The 25,355-nt window shown below is 37.9% G+C and overlaps 1 protein-coding gene and 1 pseudogene across 1 annotated transcript in view; both read left to right on the top strand.

Annotated features, from left to right (window-relative positions):
* Positions 1–21,292, top strand: part of LOC122224014 (mitochondrial poly(A) polymerase) — a 31,727-nt gene extending 10,435 nt beyond the window's left edge. The window contains exons 5-9 of the mRNA XM_042945225.1: positions 5,125–5,336; positions 7,135–7,361; positions 18,256–18,348; positions 18,432–18,505; positions 20,577–21,292. Of these exons, the coding sequence (XP_042801159.1) occupies positions 5,125–5,336; positions 7,135–7,361; positions 18,256–18,348; positions 18,432–18,505; positions 20,577–20,939 (969 nt within the window). The 3' untranslated portion in view covers positions 20,940–21,292. The remainder of the gene's footprint in view (positions 1–5,124; positions 5,337–7,134; positions 7,362–18,255; positions 18,349–18,431; positions 18,506–20,576) is intronic.
* Positions 21,293–24,724: 3,432 nt separating this feature from the next.
* LOC122225318 overlaps positions 24,725–25,355 on the top strand; it is a 28,527-nt pseudogene continuing 27,896 nt past the window's right edge.

Below are 25,355 nucleotides of genomic sequence, written 5' to 3' on the forward strand. Positions count from 1 at the left end.
TCACCATACAATGCTCTTGCAGTACCAGTGACTGTATTCTCTGTCCTCTACCTTTTATTCCTGTGGATTACTGCTTTATTCCTGCCTCATCCCACTTTCTCCTCTTCGAGTTTGGAAATTATATATTCCATTCAGTTCTTATTAACATGCATATGTAACAGGTAAAGTGAACCAGTGTCTCTGCCATTCTCCCACACAATATAAGGGATGCTTTCATTTAGTTACAACTTGGAAAAGGCTTCTGTGTGTTTATAAAATGTAGGTTTTTATAAACCTCTGTCTTCTCTTACGTATTTCAAACTAGGAATCTTCTCTACGTGGGTGTCCAGTTGACACTTGAACCTACCATTTTGAAAATAAAACTTTTTTCATTCTTTGTAGATACTCTTGGTGAGTTTTTATGAAAGTTCTTAGGTATGTTTCACATGTTAATTAGTGGCATTTTCGTTTTCCTGATATTTGCCATCTTCTTTGATTCTAAGTTATCTCTCGTATCTCCCCCTTTATGTACATCCTCAAAGCTATAGTGACACAGTTCCTTATAAACTCTCACTTAGATTAATGTCACAGTATGCTGTTTTCTACCTCTTATTTCTTGTATCGTGTCTTGGTTTTCCATCTTCGGGCCGTACTGGAGTTATCCTAAAAGACTGATTGGATCTTCTCACAGACATAGAATGGGTCTTCTCGTTAGCATAGTATTGAAATGATCTGTCTCTTAATTAATTTTAGTAACGATTTCTCATTAAATGTCTTTGTATACCCAGTGTTCCAATCACATCATTTAATTACCAAATTATAAGGCACTTTTAGAACATGAATACTGGCCAATCTGTCTCTTCAGTGGGGAGTGCTCTTTCCCACTATTCCCTGACTGCCGTTTCCTGGTAGTTTTCAAAGGCCAGTTCTTACTCTGCGTTCTTGACACCATCTTGATTTTTTTTCTTCTCAGAATTAATTACTCTTTTTTTTGTAGTATCTTGCTCATATTTCTGTTTGCAGATTCCTCCTATGTTATGTTTAGTTAGTGGCTGATATATTCCTCCCACTATATCATAAGCTAGGGCAGGGCAGCAACCATGTCTGTTCATTTTCTTATCCCACACAGTGCCTGGCATAACTCAATGTGTTCTGCTCAGTATATACTTACTGAATTAAAGTAATACAAAACACATAAAAATGAAATGGATCATTCTTAGTAAGACTAACATGTACTTGAAATTGTATTAAATTCCTGGCAGGGATACTTAAGTTGTGCTAGGTTATTTTTATTTTAAGTAAAAGACTTTGCTAAATAATCAAGGAGTGTAATAATATATTGTAATGGCTAAAGCCCAGGCTCTAGAGCCAAATTGCAGAAGAGTAATTCTTCTACTTACTGGCTGTGTGATCCTCAATAAGTTATTTTGGTCTTCTCTGTGCCTAGATTTTTCTAGCTGTGAGATTGGGTTGGTGCTATAGCACCTGGCTCGTGGAGTGCCGGAGGGCTTCATCGAGCTAATACATGTGAAGCACGTAGGACGGTGCTCAGCGTGTAATAAGTGTTCCAATGTTGATCACCATCAGCAGCCATATTACTGGTTATTTCATTATTATGCAAGTAGGAAACACACAGTTTTTTCCGTTGGAGGCAGAGGTGAGCGTTGGAAACTTTTAGTTGGGTCTTAGATCTCTGAAATACAGAGGTATTCCAGAAAGATGTTTTCAAAGACAGTGCTCCAATCTCACTAAGCAATCTGATGTTTTTTGGTATGTAGGTTTAACTAATGAGATGTATTATACATGTGTACCTTGAAATATGTGCGTGTTTAAGATTATAATAGCTTTGCTACTAGAAATATTAAGAATGAAATGTAATGAAAACCAAAAGCACTTTTAAATTCATCTACTTCATGAAAGAGTCTCTTGGACAGCTTTGTGCAATTGTGCACTCTCCTTCCTCTCCTCTTGGTTTGTGTCTCCTTTGGCACACCACCTTGCTTTATAATTCTGGGTGCTTATTTTATTCAGTCCGAGTTGAGGGAAGTTAGGAAGAGTGTGTTAGACTCTTGTATGTCTTTTAGCACTATGTAGAATATTTTGTGCATCACAGGCACTAGAAAGAGATGATTTGCTAATGAGTAAAGGAAAGTTATTTAGCAACTAAATTGTAAACTTTCATGTTTCTTAATGTGTGAACGATGCTCACAAGTGAAATGTGCTGCCTAAGGTATCACAAAGATCATTTTAGTACAAAATTTAAAAAAAAAATTTTTAATGTTTATTTATTTTTGAGAGAGAGACAGGGTGCGAGTAGGGGAGGGGAAGAGAGAGAGGGAGACACAGAATCCGAAGCACGCTCCAGGCTCTGCCCTGACACCCCCCAGAGCCCGAAGTGGGGCTCAAACTCGCAAACCACGAGATCGTAACCTGAGCCGAAGTCCGATGCTTAACCGACTGAGCCAGCCAGGCACCTCAGTACAAAATTTTAAGCTAAAATCTTGCTCTTTTTCTAATAGGGTTTTTCTTTTTCTGATAGGGTTTTATGTATTACAGGATTTAGGTAACAGAAGTAAAAATTGGTGGCCAAGTCCTATCCTGTTCTCTAAATTATTGCTGTGGGCAAGGTGCTGACTTTGTGTTTTATTTTTATGAGATATTGGCATAATACCAGAGTAATTAGGAAGAACATAAAATTTTTTTAAAAATTTATCTGAAACAAAGAGGTGGCAGAGGAATAGCAAAATTAGTAAGAAATGTTTATTGATTTGGCCGTCTGAGAAATTTATCTTATTTTTATTTGTTTGTTAGAGGAGAGTAATTTGGGGAGGGGGTCTTATTTCTGCTCATTATAGATGTGCTTTTCATCATCTGCATCTTCCATAATTGCAGTGTTTTATTCCATAATTGCAGTGTTTTATTTCTCTGTGGAGTGCATTTATCTAAGTAGAATTACCCCATGTGGTTATTGATCTCTTGCTTCTTATATCAGCCAGATTAGGCCAGGTTATGCTTTGGTGATAAACACCTCCCCAAACTCTGCACCTCGCTGTTTATCTCTTGCTAAGGCTGTGTGGCCAAAGCAGGTCAGCAGGGGCACTCTGCACGGGTCTCTCAAGCACCCAGGCTGAGCAGCTTTCACCGCTCGTGCCCGTGCTTCTAGCACCCAAGCAGTGGAAAGGCACAGTGGAGAATGGACCACTAGCTTTTAAAGCTCTGCCTGGAAGTGACTTGTGAAGCCTCTGTTCGTATTTCATTGGCGACAGCAAGTCGCCACAAAGTGACTGTGCTTCACTTTAGAGGGGCAGGAGTGGGACGCCCTCCTAAATGTCAGAAAGGCGATGCAGAGTATTTGGTGAATACCTTCTGTAACTTCACATTCTTGCCTATAGTTCACAGCTAGTTCTAGTTTCTAGACTGGAACTCAATTACTGCATTACTCAAATCTATTTTTCTCTGGTGTCATTTTCACTTGTTGCCTCAGCGATTTTATTTTTGTCTCATTTGTGGTGAAAATCTCATTATCTCTTTTCTTCTGAGTACTTCTAACCCTTCCTTGGCATCTGAGTCCAACATAGCTGATACTAGTCTGATACTAATCTCCCAATTCCCCTTTTTTTTCTATCCTGAGATTATTTCACCTCAAATCTGTCTCTTTCTTCTAGTACGGCTTTATCCTGATAGAAGATGTTTCTTTTTCTTTACTTTTCTGTTGAGTAGCTCTGTGCTCTATTTGTTGGTTATTCTTGTTTGGGTTCCTTCCCATATAAATTGGTATGTGTTTGAATTTTAAAATCGAATAGACCAGGGAACCAGAAGTTATTAAGATCTTTTAACAAAAGGACTAAGCTAGATTTTTGAAATTTTGATGCTCTTAAAGGAAATCCATTTTTTTCTTCAATATAAAAGTTTCCTAGTTTAAAAAAAAGCTTGTCTCGATGACAGAAATAAATAGAGAAAATACAACATGTTTATTTCTGGGGATTGTTTGTATACATGTCACACCTGTATATTTTTTAATGTCTTTTTTTCTGATTATAAAGTAATAGTTCCAGAAATGTATAATGTAAATATCTCTGATGGTCTCACCACTTACAGAGGTAACTACTATGAATAATGTAATGAATTTTGTTCTGAATTTTTTTCTTCTGCAGGTAGAAATCCTTCTTTTTTATAACAAAACCCTTTATCTTTGCAGATTATAACCTGATTTTTTTTTCCAGTTAATAGTGTCTTGGCAGTTCAGTCTACTGCATCTTTTTCAGTATTCCACTGAATGAATGTACTGTAATTTGCTTAACGAGTCCTTTATTTGTTAAGACAGTTAGGGTGCTGTCTTTTATTCCCCTCTTAATTGCCAACCGTATCAGTTAATATTCTTTGCTTATTCACAGATACCAGCTCAGACTAGCTTAAACCAAATTTTTAAAAAAGTAGAGGAAGTGTCATAGAACCCAAGGCAAGGAATGTGAATGAGTCTTAGGAAAGAATCAGAACTAGGAAGTGTAAATTATCAAGAGTACATGAGGTACTCAGTTTCTTTCCACATACTTGCTTTATTTTTCTTTCTTCCTTTCCCTTCCCCCTCTCTACGCCCCCATTGATTTTTTTTTTAAAACACTTATTCATTTTTGAGACAGAGTGTGAGCGGGAGACACAGAATCACGGAGAGAGAGGGAGACACAGAATCTGAAGCAGGCTCCAGGCTCTGAGCTGTCAGCGCAGAGCCCAACGTGGGTCTTGAACTCATGGACTGAGAGATCATGACCTGCGCCGAAGTCGGACACTTAACTGACTGAGCCACCCAGCCTCCCTTCTTCTTTTTTATTTTTATTTATTTTGAGAGATACAGAATGCAAGCAGGGGAGGGGCAGAGAGAGAGAGGGAGAGAGAGAATCCTGAGCAGGCTCCACACGGTCAGTGCAGAGTCCGACATGGGGCTCGATCTCCCGAACCGTGAGATGATGATCTGAGTGGAAGTCAAGAGTCAGATGCTTCACCAACTGAGCCACCCCGGTGCCCCTTGAATGTGTGTTTTTTGTGTTTTGTTTTGTTGAAAATGACTTAGAGCTTTCTTCTAGAGAGTTGATTTAAGAAATTCCTTCTTATTAAAAGCTCCCATTTACAAATGTTTTTATTGTTCAGACCTCAGGAAATTTTCTGATGGAATTTCAAGTGAAAAATGTACCTTCAGAAAGAATGGCAACTCAGAAGATCCTGTCTGTGATAGGAGAATGCCTTGACCACTTTGGCCCTGGTTGTGTGGGTGTACAAAAAATCTTAAATGCTCGGTGTCCTCTCGTGAGGTTCTCACACCAGGCCTCTGGATTTCAATGTGATTTGACTACTAACAATAGGTACTATATCTTTGTTTTGTCATCTTAAATGTGAATATCATAAGGTGTTAGCATAGTTTTTCTTGTACAGAAACAGTGGCTTTGGACTTTTACACCTGCTTTAATAATAACTTCAAAATTTTTTGAATACTTGGATTTAAAAATTGGAAATATTTTCTCTTAGATATATCTGTTGGCTTTTTGAGATTCATAAATAAAATGTTAGGACGCTGTGTTTGAAGTGTTAACATACCTAACGTCATCTGAGGAGAACTGTTTCATTGTTCTTACCTTACATAGCGTGATACCATGAAAACACCTGTAACAGATCTTCTGTATGTAGTCATCTAAGTATACTTAGAAAATAAAGTAGCACATTGGGTTTGACCCTGAACCTCTGGGTATAGACAACTCAGGGTCCTAAACCCAGATGGTGTTTGCTTCGGACGGAAAGTGGGTCGGAGCAGCTTCAGTCTGTATAAGTGTTTTCCTTAGCATATTTTCATTTTATTATCCTAGCAGCCTGTTTCCTTAAAAAAATGGGGTGCGAGTGACAAGTTCTTTCCTACTCTGACTCCTTATCGTTTTTGTTCTTAGCAGGGAAAACTTCTCAGTGCAGGAGTTGAAGTCAGAACTGTAGTGTTCTCACTGCATGCATTAGATTTCACTACATTATCTGTTAGATAATCTGTACTAACAATAGACTCAGAAAATCCATTCAAGAGCAGTTTTGCTTAAACTCCTATTCACTAACAAGTCAGTGCTAAGTACTTCTGAATTTCTCTCAAGTAGCCCAAGGGAGTAAAAATAAGTATACATACTGCATTTTCTATCATTATTATATTTTCTGTATAGCATGTGTGATAGAACAAAATGGCATCTGTGTCTGTAGCAGTGTTATTTTTATTGTCTTGTTGGGACAGGTTTTTAAAAATTTGTTCTAAAATCTTTCAGGTTTTTATATTCCTGCATTGTTTCTTTATTTCGAATACCTGGCACTATATGACATTTATTTGCAACTTAATTCAGATTCATTTACATAAAACATGTAATCACCTTGAATTTCTAATTTGCAATTTCTTCTGTTCTCTGTAAACTCAGGAAGGAAATGTTTTGATACTTCACAGTTGATACCGTTAATGGTTTTGTGCCCTCTGTCGGTTCTTTGGGACATTACAAGACATGTTTTGATCAGTAGGAGCTTAACTTTAAAATATTTCTGATTAATAATTTTTTGCATTGTAACTTATGACTAGGAAGCTTCTTGAAAATTGGCTCTAAAGGTCGGTTTCTTTAAAAGACATTTTATCTTCGTAGGTTTTGGTTTTTATCAATGTTAGATGTCTGTAATTTTGCCTGAATTTTAAGACATTTATACTCTTGATAAAATTAGTACAGTGTTTTCCTTGATTGCCAAGAACTAGATAACCAAAGTGTGAAAGGCAGGTGTAGAGCCTCTCACTTACTAATGTGTCTGTCTTTATCGATAGTTACTAAAGAGCACATCTTTAGCGTTTCTCTTAATTAAGTCATGTTTAGGAAATTTGATTTAAAAATTCTAAGTTTTACAACTACATCATGATTGTCAACATTTAAAGAATATTTTAGTGGTAATGAATATGTTTGATAATCAACCATTCACATTCAGTTTTATGTTGCAAATACATAATGCTTCTGATTATCTGATCATGGTGTTCTGAATACACTCAGAAATGGTAAGATATTTACATATGTCCCCAGGTATGTGTTTTATTCTAGTCTGGAGCGATAATTTGGTGGTTTGAAAATTCTTTTTTTTTTTTTTTTTTTTCTTTTGAAGGATTGCCTTGAAAAGTTCTGAACTCCTTTATATATATGGTGCTCTTGATTCACGAGTGAGAGCCTTGGTGTTCAGTATTCGATGTTGGGCTCGAGCACACTCATTAACGAGCAGTATTCCTGGTTCTTGGATTACAAATTTCTCTCTTACAATGATGGTCATCTTTTTTCTCCAGAGGAGATCACCCCCTATTCTTCCAACACTGGACTCCCTGAAAACCCTAGCAGGTAAGACTAGAAGCAATCTATTTTCTCTTTCTGATGTTTTAAATAATATAATTACCATGTGTTATCAAAGACATGTGTGTTTGTTTATTAGTCATATAATTTGTCTTCTGTATTTTTAAAACATTGTGAATCTAAAATTTAAGTGCTTTTTATTTTTTTAATGCCCACCAGGGGTCATGAGAGCAGAGGATTTGCAAAGCTGAGGTCTTTATAGAGTTCTGCCTTATTTGTGTCAGTTGGCAAGGTTGTTTACAATTATCATGAGACAGTTGGAGCTTCTCTCTTAGTTGACCAAGCCTGGAATGACCTTGGGAAAAAAAAAAAAAAAACCTATGCCAGATACAGCTTCTGAGTGGATCATAGTTCCAGGATGGCTTTCCAAATCTGAACTTCCAGATTTATTTATTTATTTATTTATATATTAAATATATATATGTATATAATTATATTTATATTTTATATATATAATATACATAATATATATATATTTTTGAGAGAGAGAGAGAGAGAGACAGAGCATGAGCAGGGGAGGGGCAGAGAGAGAGGGAGACACAGAATCTGAAGCAGGCTCCAGGCTCTGAGCCATCGGCACAGAGCCCGACGCAGGGCTGGAACTCACAAACTGTGAAAACATGACCCGAGCCGAAGTTGGATGCCTAAGTGACTGAGCCACCCAGGTGCCCCCAGATTTATTTTTAAAGAAGCTAAAAACTGTTCCATGATGTTTTAAAGATCCTAAATGTGGTTTTTAGTTAAAAGTTTACAAGCAGTCTTAGGTGGATTATTTTAAAATTATTATGTTATTTATGTCACAAATTATTTGACATTTTGGTAGACTGCCAGAAGAGATATTAAAGTATTAGAGTTCTAAATTCTAAATGGAAGGTGGGCGCCTGGGTGGCTCAGTCGGTTAAGTGTCCTACTTCAGCTCAGGTCATGATCTTGCTGTTTGTGAGTTTGAGCCCCACGTCGGGCTCTGTGCTGACAGCTTGGAGCCTGGAGCTTACTTCTGATACTGTGTCTCCCCCTCTCTCTGCCTCTCCCATGCTCATGCTCTGTCTCTCTGTCTCTCAATAATAAATTAACGTTAAAAAAAATTAAAAATTCTAAAAGGAAGGTAAACAAGGGATACACTGAAAATGTATGGATGCTCTATCTTCTGCCCGTCCTGTGTATTGCTGCAGGATAATACTTCTAAAGTATATCCCTGAATCTTCCGTGTTTAAAATAACCTTAAAAGAGATTTTATTCCCTATGGAATAAACCTGTTTACTCAGCTTCGTATTTGAGATCTCCACTTATGGAGCCGTCCCTAATTTCCCAGCCCCTTCTCTCATTCCTCCTCTTCATGTGCTCCCACATTCCACTCGCTATGGGGATGACTCCTTGTATTCTGTCTTAGCACTTTGGTTCATGCTGTTTGTTTTTCTGCCTGGATTGTGACTTCTCTAAATTCTCTCATCTATGCCACTTTCTCTTATCCAAATTAGAAGTAATTCCTTCCTGTGAATGCTGTTAAGTACTGCATGGCTTAAAGTTGAGCTTTAAAAAAGCTCGGTATGATGGGTTAATGGAAACTGGGAAGTTTTCAGAAGGTAGGGTAATAGTCACATATTTCACTGTTGAGGTTGAAATAAATGGGCAGCATCCATGGCTGTGCTCATCTCATTGTTTGGTGTCATTCATTCACTAAATATTTATTGGTGACTTATACTACATCAGGTGTTATTTTTTGGTGCAGTGACGATATGGACGTTGTTCTAAGGTAACTCAGTCTGGTAGACTTAAGACATACGTACATACACGCATTAAATATTAAATGTGGGGAGATCCTCACCAGTAAGCAACCTGTAAATAGTGCTTCCTCTTTAACCTTTGCTGTGTGCATTGATGCTTAAAACTGTCCTCATAGAGACCATTTTGGGAAAAAAAATGGAACTTTTGGAGTTCAGCAGCTAAGGAAAGAGTAGGATCTGTAGAAAGTAGGAAGAACTAAGGCAAGTTTATGCTGGGAGCAAACTATCCCTCACATCTTGATGGCTCTAGTCCAGTCTTACTCGTACTGCTACTCTTCCCAGAGTTGGGCCCTTGACATTCCCTTCCTGGGAACATTTTACTGCCTTTTCTCCTCAGCCCCATTTGTTTCCCACCAATGTAGTTGTAACTAGCAGAGTGATATTCACAAATTCATCTCTGATTGTATTCTCTCTTGAACTCCTTCAGTAACTTTCTAGTAACTTTTTAAAAACTTTCTGCTAATTATTTTAGAAAAAGAATATGATCTATGGACACATTTACAGTATGTTGAGTTTTTATTTCAAATCTATTTTTTAAAACAATTTAAATTTATTCACATCTAATGGCATCAAAACAGACAAAACTGATTTTGGAATTGTTTAATTTTCTGTTTTAAAATACCACATTGGTGGTTTAAAATTTTTCTGTGTTAGCTTTTAAACACTAAGTTTGAATTTGTTGTTGCAGTTACTACTCTGAAATTGCCAATAAATGAAATGAATTGTCAATAAATGAAAAAGCAAATTTGACAGAATTATTGCTACTTTTTTATCTTTGGTTTTGAAGTTCTAACGATACCTTGAATTTGCTATCAAAGAATTTTTCATAAGTGGATGTATATTAAGGATGTGGTGAAGAGTATTTTAAGAAGAAGTTATCAAAGTTTCTTCTTCTGTTCATTTAAGTATTTTTCAAATTCCATGTTTTTTTACCCTTCCTGATTTTAACCAGTGGTTCCACATTGATATGTATTCACCAGTCTCTGGCCAAGAATGAAAACAGTGTTAGACCATGAAATAATCAAAATCGCCTTGGGTATTCTATGATTGATTGGCTGAGTGAGTTAAGTCTTGTGTACAGTCATTTTGTTTCTTCTGAGTCGTGCCTCTCACTTGATATCCAGATAGAGGCTCTCAATTCGTATTTCTTAAAAAAGAAAAAATACGTTTGCTTGCCTGTTTATTAATTAAAGGCGCATAAATTTGTGGAACACCTATGAGCACTTCTAGGACTTGATAAACCACTGTTTGGAGCTTAGAATAAGTCCAAACGTTGTAGAGTTGTATTTAGGGGTCTCTTTGATCGTCCTTTTCCTCCTCTCGTCTCACATTCACTTCTTTGTGCAAATCGGGAGCGGCAGCACTCTAAACTCCTTGCTGATCCTCAGATGTTTGGGTCTTTTTTACATCTCTGTCTTTGCCTGAAATCGCTACCTCCTCAGTTTATGTGGAGAACCTCCTCAAGATTAGGCCAGCGAAAAAAGAAGACAAACTGAGTCCCAGATCTCTCGTGTTAGGTCATCCCTGTCTGGCTCCCTCCCGCCTTCCTCGCAGGAGGTGGTGCTCGGGTGGCCTCCAAGTCCTTGGTGTACACCTGCTCGTTGACAGCTGTAACGTAGCCGATTTATCTACCCAAGGTGGCCAGGCCTTTCTAGGGCACGCAGTCTCTGATTCATTTCTGCATCTTCTGTTCCTGGCATAGGATTGGGTCCATAGTGGAAGTTCAGTAAATAGATTTCAGATGCTGGGTGAACATTATAAAATTGAAAACTTTTTGTACTGAGCATGATGGCAACTTTCATGTTTTGGTTATTCTTGAATTTCTGTTTCTCTGTGTTTTTGTATAATCTCCACTTCTCCTCATCCCCCCCATGTCTCTTATCGTGCGTTCTCTCCTTTTTTGGTTTTACTGTCTTTATTTCTGTGCTTAGTGCTTCGTGTGGCATTTTCCTTTTATAAACAGTTGTTTGATTACAGTTTTTTGTTTAGGACTTCTTTCCTGTGATGAATTAAAGGTTTGAGGAAGAAATGACTGGGTACGGTATTGTTGGCAGTGTTGATGCAGAAACCCCCGAATGGAAGAAAGTTTTCATCGGTAGCTCTGTGACTGACTGCGTAACAATTTCTTGAGTGCTAACTCTGTGCCAGGCATTTAGCTAAAAAATCTTACACACCATCTCATTCAGTCCTCCCAACAAGTCTTATGAGGCAGAATTATATTTTCATTTTATAGTTGAAGAGACTGAGGCTTTGAGAGGTTTTCTAAATTTCTTAAGGTAACTGAAATATAATACTTACAGAAGTATGTACGCGCACACACACACACACACACCAGTTTTGACCAACTGAATACACCCAAGTGAACATCACTCAGACTGAATAAATACTGCAGAAGTACTGTTGTGTTCCCTCCAAGTCCCTACACATCCCCACACCCCTTCCCAACAGCATGGACTTGCTTTTACCTGTTTATGTCTCTTAGCTAAAGGGCATCATGTCGTGTGTATTGCTTTGTGTCTGGTTTCTTCCCGCTCAGCATTGTGTTGAGGAGATTCGTTCCTACTGTTGGTATATTTGTGGACCATTCATGCTCATTGCTGTACAGTATTCTTTTACGTGAAGATAACAAAAGATATTTTTAATTCTATTTTTGATGGGTATTTGAATAATTTGTAGTTTGGGACTATTACAAGTAATTGCTCATATCATTCTAGCACATATCTTTTGGTGAGCATAGGTACTCCTGTCTTTCAAGTATAAACTAGGAATAGAATTTCTGAGTCTTAGGATTTGGGTATATTCAGCTTTAATAGACACTGCCAAACAGTTCTCCAGAGTGTAAACTCCCACAGCCGTTATGTACAGGTTCGAATTGCTCTCTGCCTTTGCCAACACGTGATACTATCTTGTTTTATGGTAGCTATTCCAAATGCACGTGTAGTGGCATCATGGTGTGTTTTGATTTTCTTTTCCCTAATGACATTGACCCCCTTTTCATACACATATATGTATCTGTCAGCTATTTGGGTATCTCTTGTGATGTTTCTTTCAGTCTTTTGCCTGTTTTTCTCTTGCACTTTCTCTCTTTTTATTTATTTAAAAACATTTTTTTAAGTGTTTATTTGAGAGAGAGAGAGCGAGAGAGCGAGAGAGAGAGCACGAGTAGGGGGAGGGGCAGAGAAAGAGGAGAGAGAGAATCCCAAGCAGGTTCCATGCCGTCAGCACAGAGCCCGATTCAGGGCTCATCAGTCCCAGGAACCCTGAGATTACGATCTGAGCTGAAATCAAGAGTAGGATGCTTAGCTGACGTAGCCACCCAGGCACCCCTATCTGTCCTTTTTATTTATTTAAAACATTTTTTTTAAATATTTATTTATTTTTGAGAGACAGAGACAGAGCGTGAGTGGGGGAGGGGTAGAGAGAGAGGGAGACACAGAATCCGAAGCAGGCTCCAGGCTCTGAGCTGTCAGCACAGAGCCCAACACGGGGCGCTTGGACTCAACGAACTGCAAGATTATGACCTGAGCCACCCAGGCGTCCCACCTATCTGTCCTTTTTAAGGGATTCATTTGCAGGAATCCTTTATATGTTCTGCATACGAGTCCTTTGTCACATGTTATGGATACATGTGTATGTCTTTATGTGTCAAATAAATACATAACCGTGGTTCTCTTTTCACTGTCTTAATGATTGATGTTTGGTGAAAAGAACTATGATTTTTTTTTTTTTAATGTTTATTTATTTTTGAGAGAGCGAGAGAGCATGAGCAGAGAAGGGGCAAAGAGAGAAGGAGACACAGAATCTGAAGCAGGCTCCAGGCTCAAAGCTGTCAGCACAGAGTCCGACACAGGGCTCGAACTCACAAACTGTGAGATCATGACCTGATCCGAAGTCGGATGCCCAGCCGACTGAACCACCCAGGAGTCCCAAAAGGACTATGATTTTTAAAGTTCAGTTTTATCAAAGTTACAGATACACATAGTTAAATAGTTAAAGAGTAAAAGATTCTACAAATTTCATAACAATAACTTCCACTCTGAGCCTCTGCCTTCGAGTCATTTTGCCCTTTGTGGGCACCACTTTTAACTCTTAGATGATCTGTTTGCTGTTTTAAACCATATTCTCAAAATAAAATGCTTTAATTTCTTTATTTAGTTGGGGAGTATAATTGACCTATACAACATTATATTGGTTTTAGGTATACAGTGTGATGATTCAATATTTGTATATATTGCAAAACGATGACCATGTTTCTTGAGTTTTAGTTTTAAGCATCATACATGACTTCCCTTTATGAAAAAAGAGGAATTGTCTTCTTTCCCCCTGTAGCCCTCACCATACACACGTCTCTTTCACCCCTCATATTCTGAATATGGCTGTAGCATAATTTTACTATGCACTTTTTTTTTAATGCTTATTTATTTTTTTTGAGAGAAAGAATGTGAGTAAGGGACAGGCAGAGAGAGAGAGAGAAAGAGAATCCCAAGCAGGCTCCATGCTGTCAGCACAGAGCCCAAAGCAGGGCTTAATCTCACACTGCAAGGTCATGACCTGAACTGAAATCAAGAGTTGGATGCTTAACTAACTGAACCACCCAGGCCCCCCTGCTTTGCATTCTATATATTATGACTATTAAATGCTATTCCTGTTTAATCCATGGAGTAAACTAAAATTAATTTCCTTTCCTACCCAACTTTTTCTGTTGTTTGGGGTTTATAGTTTGTTTGCTTAGTTTTTTATGTGCTTAACATTACTTGAATCTCCAACTTGCTACCGGTTGTCTAAATCTTTTCTCAGAATAGTCAGAATCATCAATTATTCTGTGAATTAAGTCTTTCTTATGTAGCCTCTTTTGTTTCTAAGTAGCTTTTTTCATTTTATTTCATTTTTTAAGTTTCGTGTCCTCTTAGAGGCCTTCTTCAGGTGTCTGATAATCTTTGATTTTCTGCTCATGTTTGAGTTGGAAACTAAAAAGTTAATTTGATTCTCTGAGCTTAGGTGGGGCTTGTTGACTCTGAGCTTCATTGTAGGGTAGTGTAGCTGGACTATTGCATTGGTGGGCACTTTTTATGTCACTTTCCCCAGGTCATTCCTCTTGAGCTATTCAGATTCCCCAGAAATGACTTAAAAAAAATTTTTTTTTTTGCTTTGTTTTTGTTTTGGTCTGGAACAGAAGACCCAGTTACTAGCATGCTGTAACTTTGATATTTACTGTGCTTTTCTTCTTGCTTTTAGAACAATTTTCCCAACCACAGCCATGTCTTGTAGCTCCGTGTGTAGATACCCTCTCTTTTACCCTCTCCAAGTACTCCAAAGTACTCTAAAGGTTTTCTGTCAGGGAAGAAGAGATCTGGGGGAGTCTAACTGCTTCTTTAACCAGGAAGCTTTCAGTCATGGTGCTTCCAGTTAGACCTGGTGTTTCTATTTCCTGAGTTGTTGGGAGAGAGCTCTGCCTTGTAGATCTGGGTTTTTCTTTGCTTTTTTTTTTTTTTTTTTAAGTTTATTTATTTTCAGACAGAGAGAGTGGGGAAGGGACAGAGAGAGAGAGAGAGAGAGAGAGAGAAAATCCTAAGCAGGCTGTGCACTGTCAGCACAGAGCCTGACAGGAGGCTTGATCCCACAAACCATGAGATCATGACCTGAACTGAAATCAGGAGTCAGACGCTTAACGGACTGAGCCACCCAAGCGTCCCTTTTTTTGGCTTTCTTTACTAGTAGTTTAGGATTTAGTCTTTTCAGAGTTCCTAAGTCTTTGCTACTTGTCCATCTGTTCTTCCACTGAAAATATTTTGGTTATTTCTTCTGTCCTCGGTCTTTAAGATTTTATGTCATTTTACTGTCAGTTCATAGGTGTTTTGGGAGGGGGTGAAGATAGATGCTTGTGTTCGTTTCATCACGTTCACCCCATAGCATGTGCTCATAACTGGCATATAGGCTCCCTCCGAGGGAGGCTGAGTGTCACTGGAGCATATGGCATGGTGGGAGGAGCAGGTAGAACTTCACCTGTCTGTTGATTAGCATAAGTGATTAATAGGGAACAGTCTATATTATAGATGTACGTATGTGAAGAATAGTGTCTAAGTATGAGTTGCATTCTGGAGTTGAGTGAGCTACAAGACAATCAGTAAAGCTACTTTGAAACACGGATATAACCATAACACTTACACTCTTCTCAAGGTTACATCCAGGTACTTGAGAGGCAGTTGCTTGGATGTGCATTCTCAAAAAGGGTTCTGGGTGGGTGGGTTAGAAGGAAGCAAACTGCCAGTGTGTCTAATGTCTAAGTGTATAGGACTCCCTGCCCCGTATTCAGCAGCCTGCGTTAATTAGTACAGCAGGGATCACCTTTTTGCTTATCCCATTTAATTACTACTGACCTCTGGAAGGTTTGGACCTGTTAATAGTTATAATAGAAGCTGAATATAGTTATGCGATTTTTAGGTATTCAAGTTTTGCTCCAGCTCCTCGTAAAAAACCAGGACATCATAAAAGATTTGTTATCAAAGAAAAAAAATAGTAAGCCTTCATATGAACTTTATGCCTGTTATGTCCCTAATATTCGTGCCTCTCAACTTCAGGTTACTTATTAGAAATGCATGTAGCTGGCACAATGTAGATTTTGCTCATTTGACCAGAAAGATTAACATAAACAATCACACAGCCCGTAGACAGGATTATCTGTACTGCAGCCCCTGGATAAGTGCCAGTAGTGATCTCTGTGACTAATTATGAGTTACTATAGTGTGGATATTAGTACCCTGAAAAAATGTGGGTAAGTTTATCGATCTGGCTGTGGCTGCGAGAACATTATTCAGTGAATTTCATTCGTCATGTGTACTCTGCTGAAAGGGTAATTGACGTACCAATCGGTGAGGCTCTAAGGTTTCCCAAGGAAGCCAGAAAATCAAATTTAGTAAATGCATAACCTTACTTTTTCATAGTTTTTAAGTTCACTTAAGGTGAAGTTGAAGGAATGTGTCATCAAGCTCCTAATATGAGTTAAGTTGCTTATTACATGGCTATTTTCCTTACAACTGAGAGAGTTTGTATTTACTTATTAATTTTTGCCAGTGTTTCATATAATACTTTTAAGAAGAAAGTGCCACAGGTTTAAACTAATAGTGATAGGGCTTCCTGTGTCAGAATAGGTTGAGAATAATTTTTTCCTTTTTTTTAATGTTTATTTTTGAGAGCCAGAGTGCATAAGTGGGGGAAGGGCTGAGAGAAGGAGACAGAGGCTCTGAAGCGGGCTCTGCACTGACAACAGAGAGCGCGATGTGGGGCTCGAACTTGCAACCCGTGAGGTCATGATCTAAGTTGAAGTCGGATGCTTAACTGAATGAGCCACCCAGGCACCCTGAGAATCATTTTTCTAAGGCAGCACTATCCAATAGAACTTTCTATGATGATAGAAGTGTTCTGTATCCATGTTGTACATAGGGTAGGTGCTGGTCACTTGTGGCTCTTAGGCCTTTGGAATATGGTTAGTGTGGTCCAGGGACTGAATATTTTATTTTAATAGCCACCCGTGGCTGGTGACTGTTATATTGGACTGCGTAGATGTTGTCTGGGTGTTACAGTAAACAATGGGGGACAGACAAAGGAGGGGAGAGCCTTGGCCGCCAGGCTGCTAGGTTCAAATGCCTTAGGGATTTTGAAAAAACAAAGATGGTCCTATCTTAAATCAGAAGATACTTTTTTTTCCTTCAAGTTTTAATGCTTTCTGTTAAAAAACCCTTTTAGTGAAGAGCAGTGGTCACAGAGACAGCTTAGCCCTAGAAATATTTTGACATGGAGCTCATTTTTCTATGGTAGGAATGCTTTAATTGGACATACATTCCTGAGAAACTAAAAGAACATCGACATATGTGACTGGCACTCTTGTCACAAGAAATATAACCTATTGATAGTGTAAAAGAATAAAACATGTGTCTGGGTCCCATAAAAAACCTAAGTGTAACTGTGTACAAGTTCTTCAGGGTACTATAAATTATTAAAATTAACATGTTAGGATCTAGAATAATTTTTGAGAAATTACATTCATAACCCAGGTCTACCCAAAAAATGCCAACACCACACACACACAAAAAGACAAAAATTTGAAGGACCCTTATTTATCTCTTTCTAATTTCTATATTTAATCCCCCTGCTGGGGATCATAGGCATTCATTGATCATTCACATTACTGGTTATGTGCCTGCTGTATGCTAGACACTTGTTGTAGCTGGACTAGGTGTGGGGAGGGGGAATAATGAATAGAACCATGACATTTGTCATCCCAGAGTGGGGTAGGGGAGTGGAAAGTGTGCCTGCAGTCACAGTGCAGTCAGACAAGTGCTCATGGGGCACAGGACAAGGACGGCCCACTTGGAATTAGGAAATGCTTTCAGACGAGGCGGCTGTTAATTAGATTTTTGAAGAGTGGGCATTTGCCTGCTGATTGTACAGTGGAATGTAGATTAGAATGGCTGAGGGATTTCATGGTGGCTGTATATTTATCATGAGGGAAGGGATTACTTCTGAAGGTACAAATACTATTAGAAAAGGTGAATGCTAACGTCCAGTATGCCATTTACTATGTGGTGGTTCTGGTTGCTAGATCACTGCATTTTAGAACTTGCCAGAGGTTGTTCAAAACTCTCAGAGCGTTCAGTTTGTGTCACCGATGAATTGTTGAAAATAATATGCATGAAAGGGTGGTAAGGACGGAAATGGAGAGGAGATTAAATATTATTGATAAAAAAATGGAGCCAAGATTAGAGTTGGTGAAAGATGGGAACTATCTGCATTTTCATGTATAACTGAGAAGCTGTTTCCTGAAAAGATAGATTAAGAGTCATTGGGTTGTTGATAGACAGTTCTAGTGTGATAAAAAAAAAAAAAAAAATGTAATGCTAATTTTGTTGTACTATAATTAGTCTCAAATCTTTTTTTAATGGAGTTTTAAGACCTATTAACTGTAAACATACATAGCATTGACTAATGATAGGACACATTGATCTGTAACTTTGATTTAGTTAATTCTGAATTTCTCTTCTGAAGTAGGCCAATATGTTTGAAATAGAGTGTGAAATATTTTCCATTTCTGTTTATTTAAGATGCAGAAGATAAATGTGTAATAGAAGGCCACAACTGTACCTTTGTTCGTGACTTGAATAAAATTAAACCTTCGGGAAACACAGAAACACTAGGTAGGTGTTTTCTTTCTCTGTTTGCGGTTTTTTTGAATTGAAATAGACCTTCCTCTTATTCTCCTTGTTTTATTTTCTTGCAGAATTACTACTGAAAGAATTTTTTGAATATTTTGGAAATTTCGCTTTCAATAAAAATTCCATAAATATCCGACAGGTAAATAATATTTTAATATTTGGTGATTCAGTATCTGGTCTTCTGCTGTACTAATACTGAATTAATTTAGTTTACAAAGTACTCTAATGTGTTACTGTATTTCAACTCTGCAGTAATAGATACTAATAAGGAAATTGAAGCCTGTAGGAGCTGCCTAACTTGAATAAGATCAGTCACCTAATTATTTGGAAGAGCAAAAGCCAGCTCTTTCAGCATCTAATACTACATCCTTCAAAATACAGAATATATTCTAAAAATGTTTCTGGAAAACATAATTTTATATACAGTTCTTTTTTTTTTTTTTTTTTTTTTTCTGAGAGAGAGAGAGCAAGCACAAGCAGGGGAGGGGCAGAGAGCAGGAGAGACAGAATCTCGAGGAGGCTCCACACAATCAACGCAGAGCCCGAGGTGGGGCTCGAACTCCAGAACTGTGCGCGGTCATAACCTGAACCAAGATCGAGAGTCTGACTGAGCCACCCAGCACCCCTATAGTTTTGTGTTTTTTTTTTTTTAATTTTTATTTGAGAGAGAGAGAACGAGAGAGAGAACGAGAACAAGTGGGGGAGGGGCAGAGCAAGAAGGAGAGAGAACCTTAAGCAGGCTCCAGACTCAGCTCAGAATCCGATATGCAGCTTGATCCCAGGATCCTGGGATCATGACCTGAGCAGAAATTGAGAGTCAGACCCTCAACCAACCGAGCCACCCAGGTGTCCTTATACAGTTCTTTCTAAACTGCTTTTGTGTTCGTGGAAGAAGTAGGATAACACAGCCATGGAGGTTTTAGTGATTCTGTCAGTTTGAGCCCTAAATTTATTTAGGGAAATGAATTTATGATTTTGGTTCATCTGAGTAGCTGGAATGATAGACATTTTTCTAAAACAAGAAAATCTAGAGCAGAACCCTAGGCAAAATTTGTTCATGGTGCGGGATACTTGAGGTAGCTCTCTGGGTTTGTGTTTAGCATTTGGGTACTTAATTATAACCATTGTAAGACTGGCTACATAAAACACATCCTCAGGTATTTTTTTCTGTTGTTTCTTTAGCTCGCCTTTGTTCATTCTCGCCTAACTCTTATCCTGCTCATGGAGATTTTGTTTAACAGCAACAAAAAAAGTGTGAGGAAGGGCAGGGGAGGGGACACAGAGCTCTGAAATGCAAGCTAATATGGAGTTAGATTCCATATGAGAAAAAGGTCGCTGATCATACGAAGTTCTTTATCCTTTTTGCACTTTACCCCCAGGGCTCAAAGATGATGGATAGGCCGGACCACTGCTGGCTAGGGCATGAGAGAAGTTAGGGAATCACTAGGTGCTGCTCACATTGGGGAATCTTGGCCATTTGCTTTGGAATAGTTGAGTAATACACGTGATAGCCTTTGAAAGAGGAAAAGATTGTAGAGACTACTGCATCTGCTGGTCGTGTGATCACAGCTGTAGCATTTCTTTTACTTCTGTGAGATGTTGTCGTACCTGTTAGAGCCTCACAGAATAGAAGTTGGATCTTTAGGAATATAATAAGAAACTTCCAGTGTTTTAAAATGAATAATGAATAATCCTTTGTTCCTTCTCTTCCTTCCTTTCTGATTTTATACTTGGGAAACATCAATTACCGTATTTAATTTAAGGATTCTAATTTTGTGTGCTTCTATTATGTTTTTAGCAAGTCTTAAAAGTAAGTGTCTTCATCTTATTTTCTGCTATTTTTCTTTGTCATTTTTTTTTACCCTTCCTAGCTTTATCCTGTTAGGTAAAAATTATGTTATTTTAAGAATACTTCTATTGGTTGACTTAGTTGAGGTGCCTCTCATCTGAGCATCATCATCCACAGCTCATAAACCTAATTTATTTTTCTCTAAAGAATAATCACAGAACTACAGTGGTAAAAAAAAAATCAGAAGTACATGTTCACATGACATGCACACATACCTGGTTCCCTTAGGAAAGAAATCCTTTACTCTGTAAAGTTCGTGCTGGGATTTTACATGTTTTTTAACATTTTATTAAACCAAATGGTTGTTCTGTCTGAGCTTTTCGTGTATTTATGCATTTCTCTTCCTTATAACAATCTATAGGGAAGGGAACAAAACAAACCTGAATCTTCTCCATTACACATTCAGAATCCTTTTGAAACTTCTCTCAACATCAGCAAAAATGTAAGTCAAAGCCAGCTACAAAAATTTGTTGAACTGGCCAGAGAAAGTGCCTGGATTTTAAATCAGGAAGATAAAGATCGGCCTTCCTCATCGAGGAGTCAGCCCTGGGGGCTGGCGGCCCTGCTGTTGCCGTCTGTCGTGAACAGCGCGTCTCTCGCCAAGAGGGTAAGGAAGAAGCCCGCAAGTGAAAGAATTAAAAGCCTGCTGGAATCCATAAAAAGTAGCGGTCCAGAAAATGCCACCAGCACCAACGGGAAAAGAACAGTTAGTACTCAGGCATGATGGCTCCTCCTCCAAGAACTGGTTTTCCCTGGTAACATGCTCCTTGGACCACCTGGAACCACTTTCCCTTGATCTTCTCATGGGGCCCCTTTCCGGTCTGAAGTTCTGGGATGGTTTCAGTCTGATAAGCCTCCTTTCCACCGGCACTTTGAGCTGTCAGCCACGAGGAACAGGTGGAAGGAGATCGGAATGTTCTTTAAATAAACTATACAAAGAAAGCGGTAAAAATCCGGTTTCAGATCAAACCATTGTTGATCTCTACATCCGTCTCTGGGTGGAAATCATTTAAAAGGACTTCTAGATATGTATGTATGTAGTCAGTGGATACAATAAAACTTCCGAATTTGCTAGTACTCTTTAGTATGTATTTTTTATTTTTTATTCGTCAAGCAAAGTACTGTATTCTTATTCACATATACATTAAAACAGGTCGGTAGTGATTTCCAAAAATGGTCATGTTTTTAAGATATGAATGCGGACACTTCATTCACTGTATTCGAGCTATTCCAAGCCAGATCTGTAAAAATATTGGTACATTGTATTTTAAAATATTAGTCACTTTTGTTTTCAAAAATAAAACCCTGTTTCTACTATATATTTCCAATATTCTTTTAGTTTTGAAACCTCCTTTCTTCCTGTTTGAAATAGAGACATATTGAAATAGAACTTCCATGACATTTCCTGTGGAATAATTTTCAGTTTTAGAAGCAAATAGTGCGGTGCTAGAAAACAGGGGACTGGAGCCAGCCTGGCTTCCTGGTAGACTGCTCAGCCTGTCCGGGGCCCCGTTGTTTCATCTGTCACGGGGGGGGATGACAGTAGTGCCTACTTCACACATTGTTTTGAGTGAAGTACGTAGGAAAGTGCTAGGTCAAGAGCCTGGCACATCATACCTGTCACTTTTCTTTAGCTATTACTTTTTCGTGTTTGCGGTGTGTAATTCTTGCTATTCAGAAATCAGATTTACAGTTTGTGGTGCTTTTCAAAATGGTTGCCCATCTAAATTTTAGGTCAGAAACTCTAACCTGTTTGGGGAACTCACTAATAGAATTGTTACGGAGCAAGTAAGTTCTGCACCTTCATGGCTCTGCTGTTTTGATTTCACATCTGAAACCAACAAACAGGTGTCAGTGTTCTTGTATACATATGCAGTGTTCTTGTATACAGTTCTTTTAAAAGCTAGTTTTCATTTGTTCTTCAGTTAGGTTTACTCTGTTGGGCAAGAAATCTGTACTAAGAATTAAAAAGAGGTTTAAAAAGCATATTTGGTTTAGAGTTTCCAAATGAAGTGATTTTCTGTTCACAGATATTTGGACATTTTCTTTGTAAGGTTGGGCATTGGACATTTTTTTTTTAAAGTCTAAAATGATCATTGAGGCACATAAAATACATGTTAACATTTTTCTTTTTTTTTTTTTTTTGTAATCTATAGAACAACTCTGACACTGTAAGTTTGTATTACTTTTCAGGAGCAGATTTAATTATGTGGGAAATTTTAATCTACAAAGATCTTCTAATACAAAGTTTTAATTATAGTTACCTGAATATACTACAAACAAATTTAATGTTTTCTCATAACTTCTCTGTATCGCCTCCCAAATTTTTAAAAAATAGTTTTATTAGATTGTAGAGATAATCTTCAGTTGCTTACCATTGCCATTGCTTAATTAAAACTGATTGCAGCAATAAGGTAAGGAAAAAGTTTTGTTCAGTATGTGAAAGACTTGATATGAGCCCACCTAGACCAGATTAATTTCAGTTCTACATTTTTCTGGATTTTATGGCCCACTGGTATCCATCTGTAATCTTAGAGGCACAAAGCCTCTAAGTGATCATAGAAGAGAAGAGAAAATACAGTTGAAGTCAGTAGGACTTCCTTCCTGCTGTCAGTTACTCCTTGCCTCTCTCTTCTTTGGCTCAAGGACTGTTGTCAGGTGAGAACAGAATTAGATGGTTTCAAGCTATGTCGTGTTCCTGGCAATTCCTCAGCCTTTAAAATACAGCTCTATTCAATTCCTTGCAGCCTGTTGGTGCCACAGTAGGGAAAGGCTACATTTGCATGTGTAGTTTAATCCAACACGGTGAACATCTGCAGCAAAGCCAGCAGAAGGAGCAGTCAAGCGGTCACAGCTTGTCCAGGTAGCAACTTTCCACTCTCCAAAGTTTGGCATTCAGTTGGTGAGTAGCTGTCATTGCGTCTCCGTCCAGTCCCTTCAGGAAACGGGGGAGGAGTGGAACATTCAAAATGCCATAGAAACGAATAAATCGTTTTTGCCTGAGGCGATCAGAAAAGGCTTTATTGATGAATAGTGTAGGTAGACCTTGAAAGAAAGATAGGTAGACTGAGAGAGGGACATAGAGCTTATTGTCCTGAAGAAAGATGACAGCTAAATAAGAGTCAGAAAGTGGGAAGTGTATTGGAGAACCGGTTTGGACCGGCTGGGTTACAGTTTTTACCATGATACTCAGAAGAGTTAAGGTTGCGTGAGATTGTGAAGGACTGTGAAAGGCAAAGTTATGGAAGTTCGGTGTATTTTCAGTGGTAAGCTGTTGAAGGTTTCTGTGTAAGAGAATAATAGAAAGGCAGTGCATTTCGACAATCTGGTGATAAGTGGTTTTGGATCACCACTCCTTTTTGCAAATTTGAGTTTCCGTGGGTCTCATCCTTAAGTTAGATAAAATTTGGCTGTTAAATTTTCCACAAAGGTCCAGAAGCTGACTCCCCTATACCTCAGAGGAGTTTTTCTTCTTAATAGTCAATAAGGAAGTAAGGTTTAAGTAGTTTAAAGTTATCATCAGGAAATAATCAGGTCATGACACCCAATTTCACGTAAAGCCCTATTAATGAGAAATACTTTACAATACATACTTGGAATGACAGCATGACCAAAAATCACTTTTCAGCTTGGGGTGATGTTGGAAAATTTATTTTAGATACTTGAAAAGCTTATTTTGGTTTCATGCAGAATTCAATTATGTGTGGATACGTATTCCAAAGAATATAAACATTACAATGTTCTTCTGGAATTCCCATGGAGCAACTCCCAGAAAATGTCTATTTTAGATAGACTCTTGAATCTGTAATATGTATAATACAGGATATATAAAGTCACCACAAATTATTTAAAAATATACTGTTCATATTTTAAATATGATTCTTACATTATCTGTAGCATGTGGATCCCACCCGCCTTTAAGAACTCTGTGGAGTCAAAGCTAGATTAAAGGTGTTATTCACTTTTTCTGTCTACTCTTAGATATACGCATTTAAACTTTTTCCCCCCTGTGGTAGAGTTTCTTACTAAGCTGTTAGAATGTAGTGCTGAAACATCTTAAAAGAGAGTATCGGAAAGATTCAACTTGAACAGTGAATATTCTATGAAGACAATAGAGTATGGTAAAATACCTAATTTAGAATAGGTATAAATATAAGTTACAGATGGTTATTTTTTCTGGTTTATTTTACATTATGGCACATTGAAAACTTCAATGGATGCTGTCAAATAAAATGGCTCAAATTAACAGAAAGATTACAGATCAGGTCTGTATTATGTTCTGTGTTACCAAAATTCTTTCATTTGTTAAATTGTGAGGTACAATGAACGTCTTATGTTTTTGAAGCTTTTCCTGTTACAAAGTTACTGGTACTCGGCTTAGATTAGTGCAGCCTAATGATTAGGGTTTTAAATAATCCTTGCTGAGGTTACACATGGACTTGGAGCGTGGTGTAAAGTAGCATATTGACATATTCTCTTCCCCAAAACTAACAGTAAAAAAGGTGCGTTATGAAGCTGGCTGATGTCGTGAGATAGAATTTGAAACTCAAAGCCTGTTTTATTTATTTGTTTTGTTCCATCTAAAATGTGTATTTGTGATTCTGTAAATACACCTATGAATATAAAACTAGAACAAGCTTCTCCTTGTTATTCTTCATTATTAACAATTAATTTTGGTGATGTAGAGGGGCTGTTTGTTAATGATTTACGTGGTAAAGTCCCTTCATGCTCCCGTCTTTCCCATTTTCTAATAGTCCCAACAGTAAATGTCTTTGGAGTTTCCCTGCTTGATTTCTTGGTGTTAGTGGTTATAAAATTCACTTGTCAGTATTGACTGGTTTCCTTCAACTTTATGTAATTGAGTTTTTTAAAAAGAGAACGAAAGCACTTTTTGCATATTTTTATATTTGATTGATCAACCTTTTTTTTTTTCTTTTTTTAAGAAGTAACTACACTTAGAATAATGGTGAGCAGTGGCACTTAGTTTTATCTTTCGTGGACTAGTAAGATGGATTCAAATAAACAGTTTTCAGATAACATGGATTTCCATAGCTTTGTCCTCACTTCTGGGCATATGACCCTCAAATCATTTCTCTTTTAACACTTTGTCCCACCCTCTAGAACCTCATCTTTATTGTGC

Source organism: Panthera leo, chromosome B4 (assembly GCF_018350215.1).
Source record: "Panthera leo isolate Ple1 chromosome B4, P.leo_Ple1_pat1.1, whole genome shotgun sequence".
Lineage (NCBI taxonomy): Eukaryota > Metazoa > Chordata > Mammalia > Carnivora > Felidae > Panthera > Panthera leo.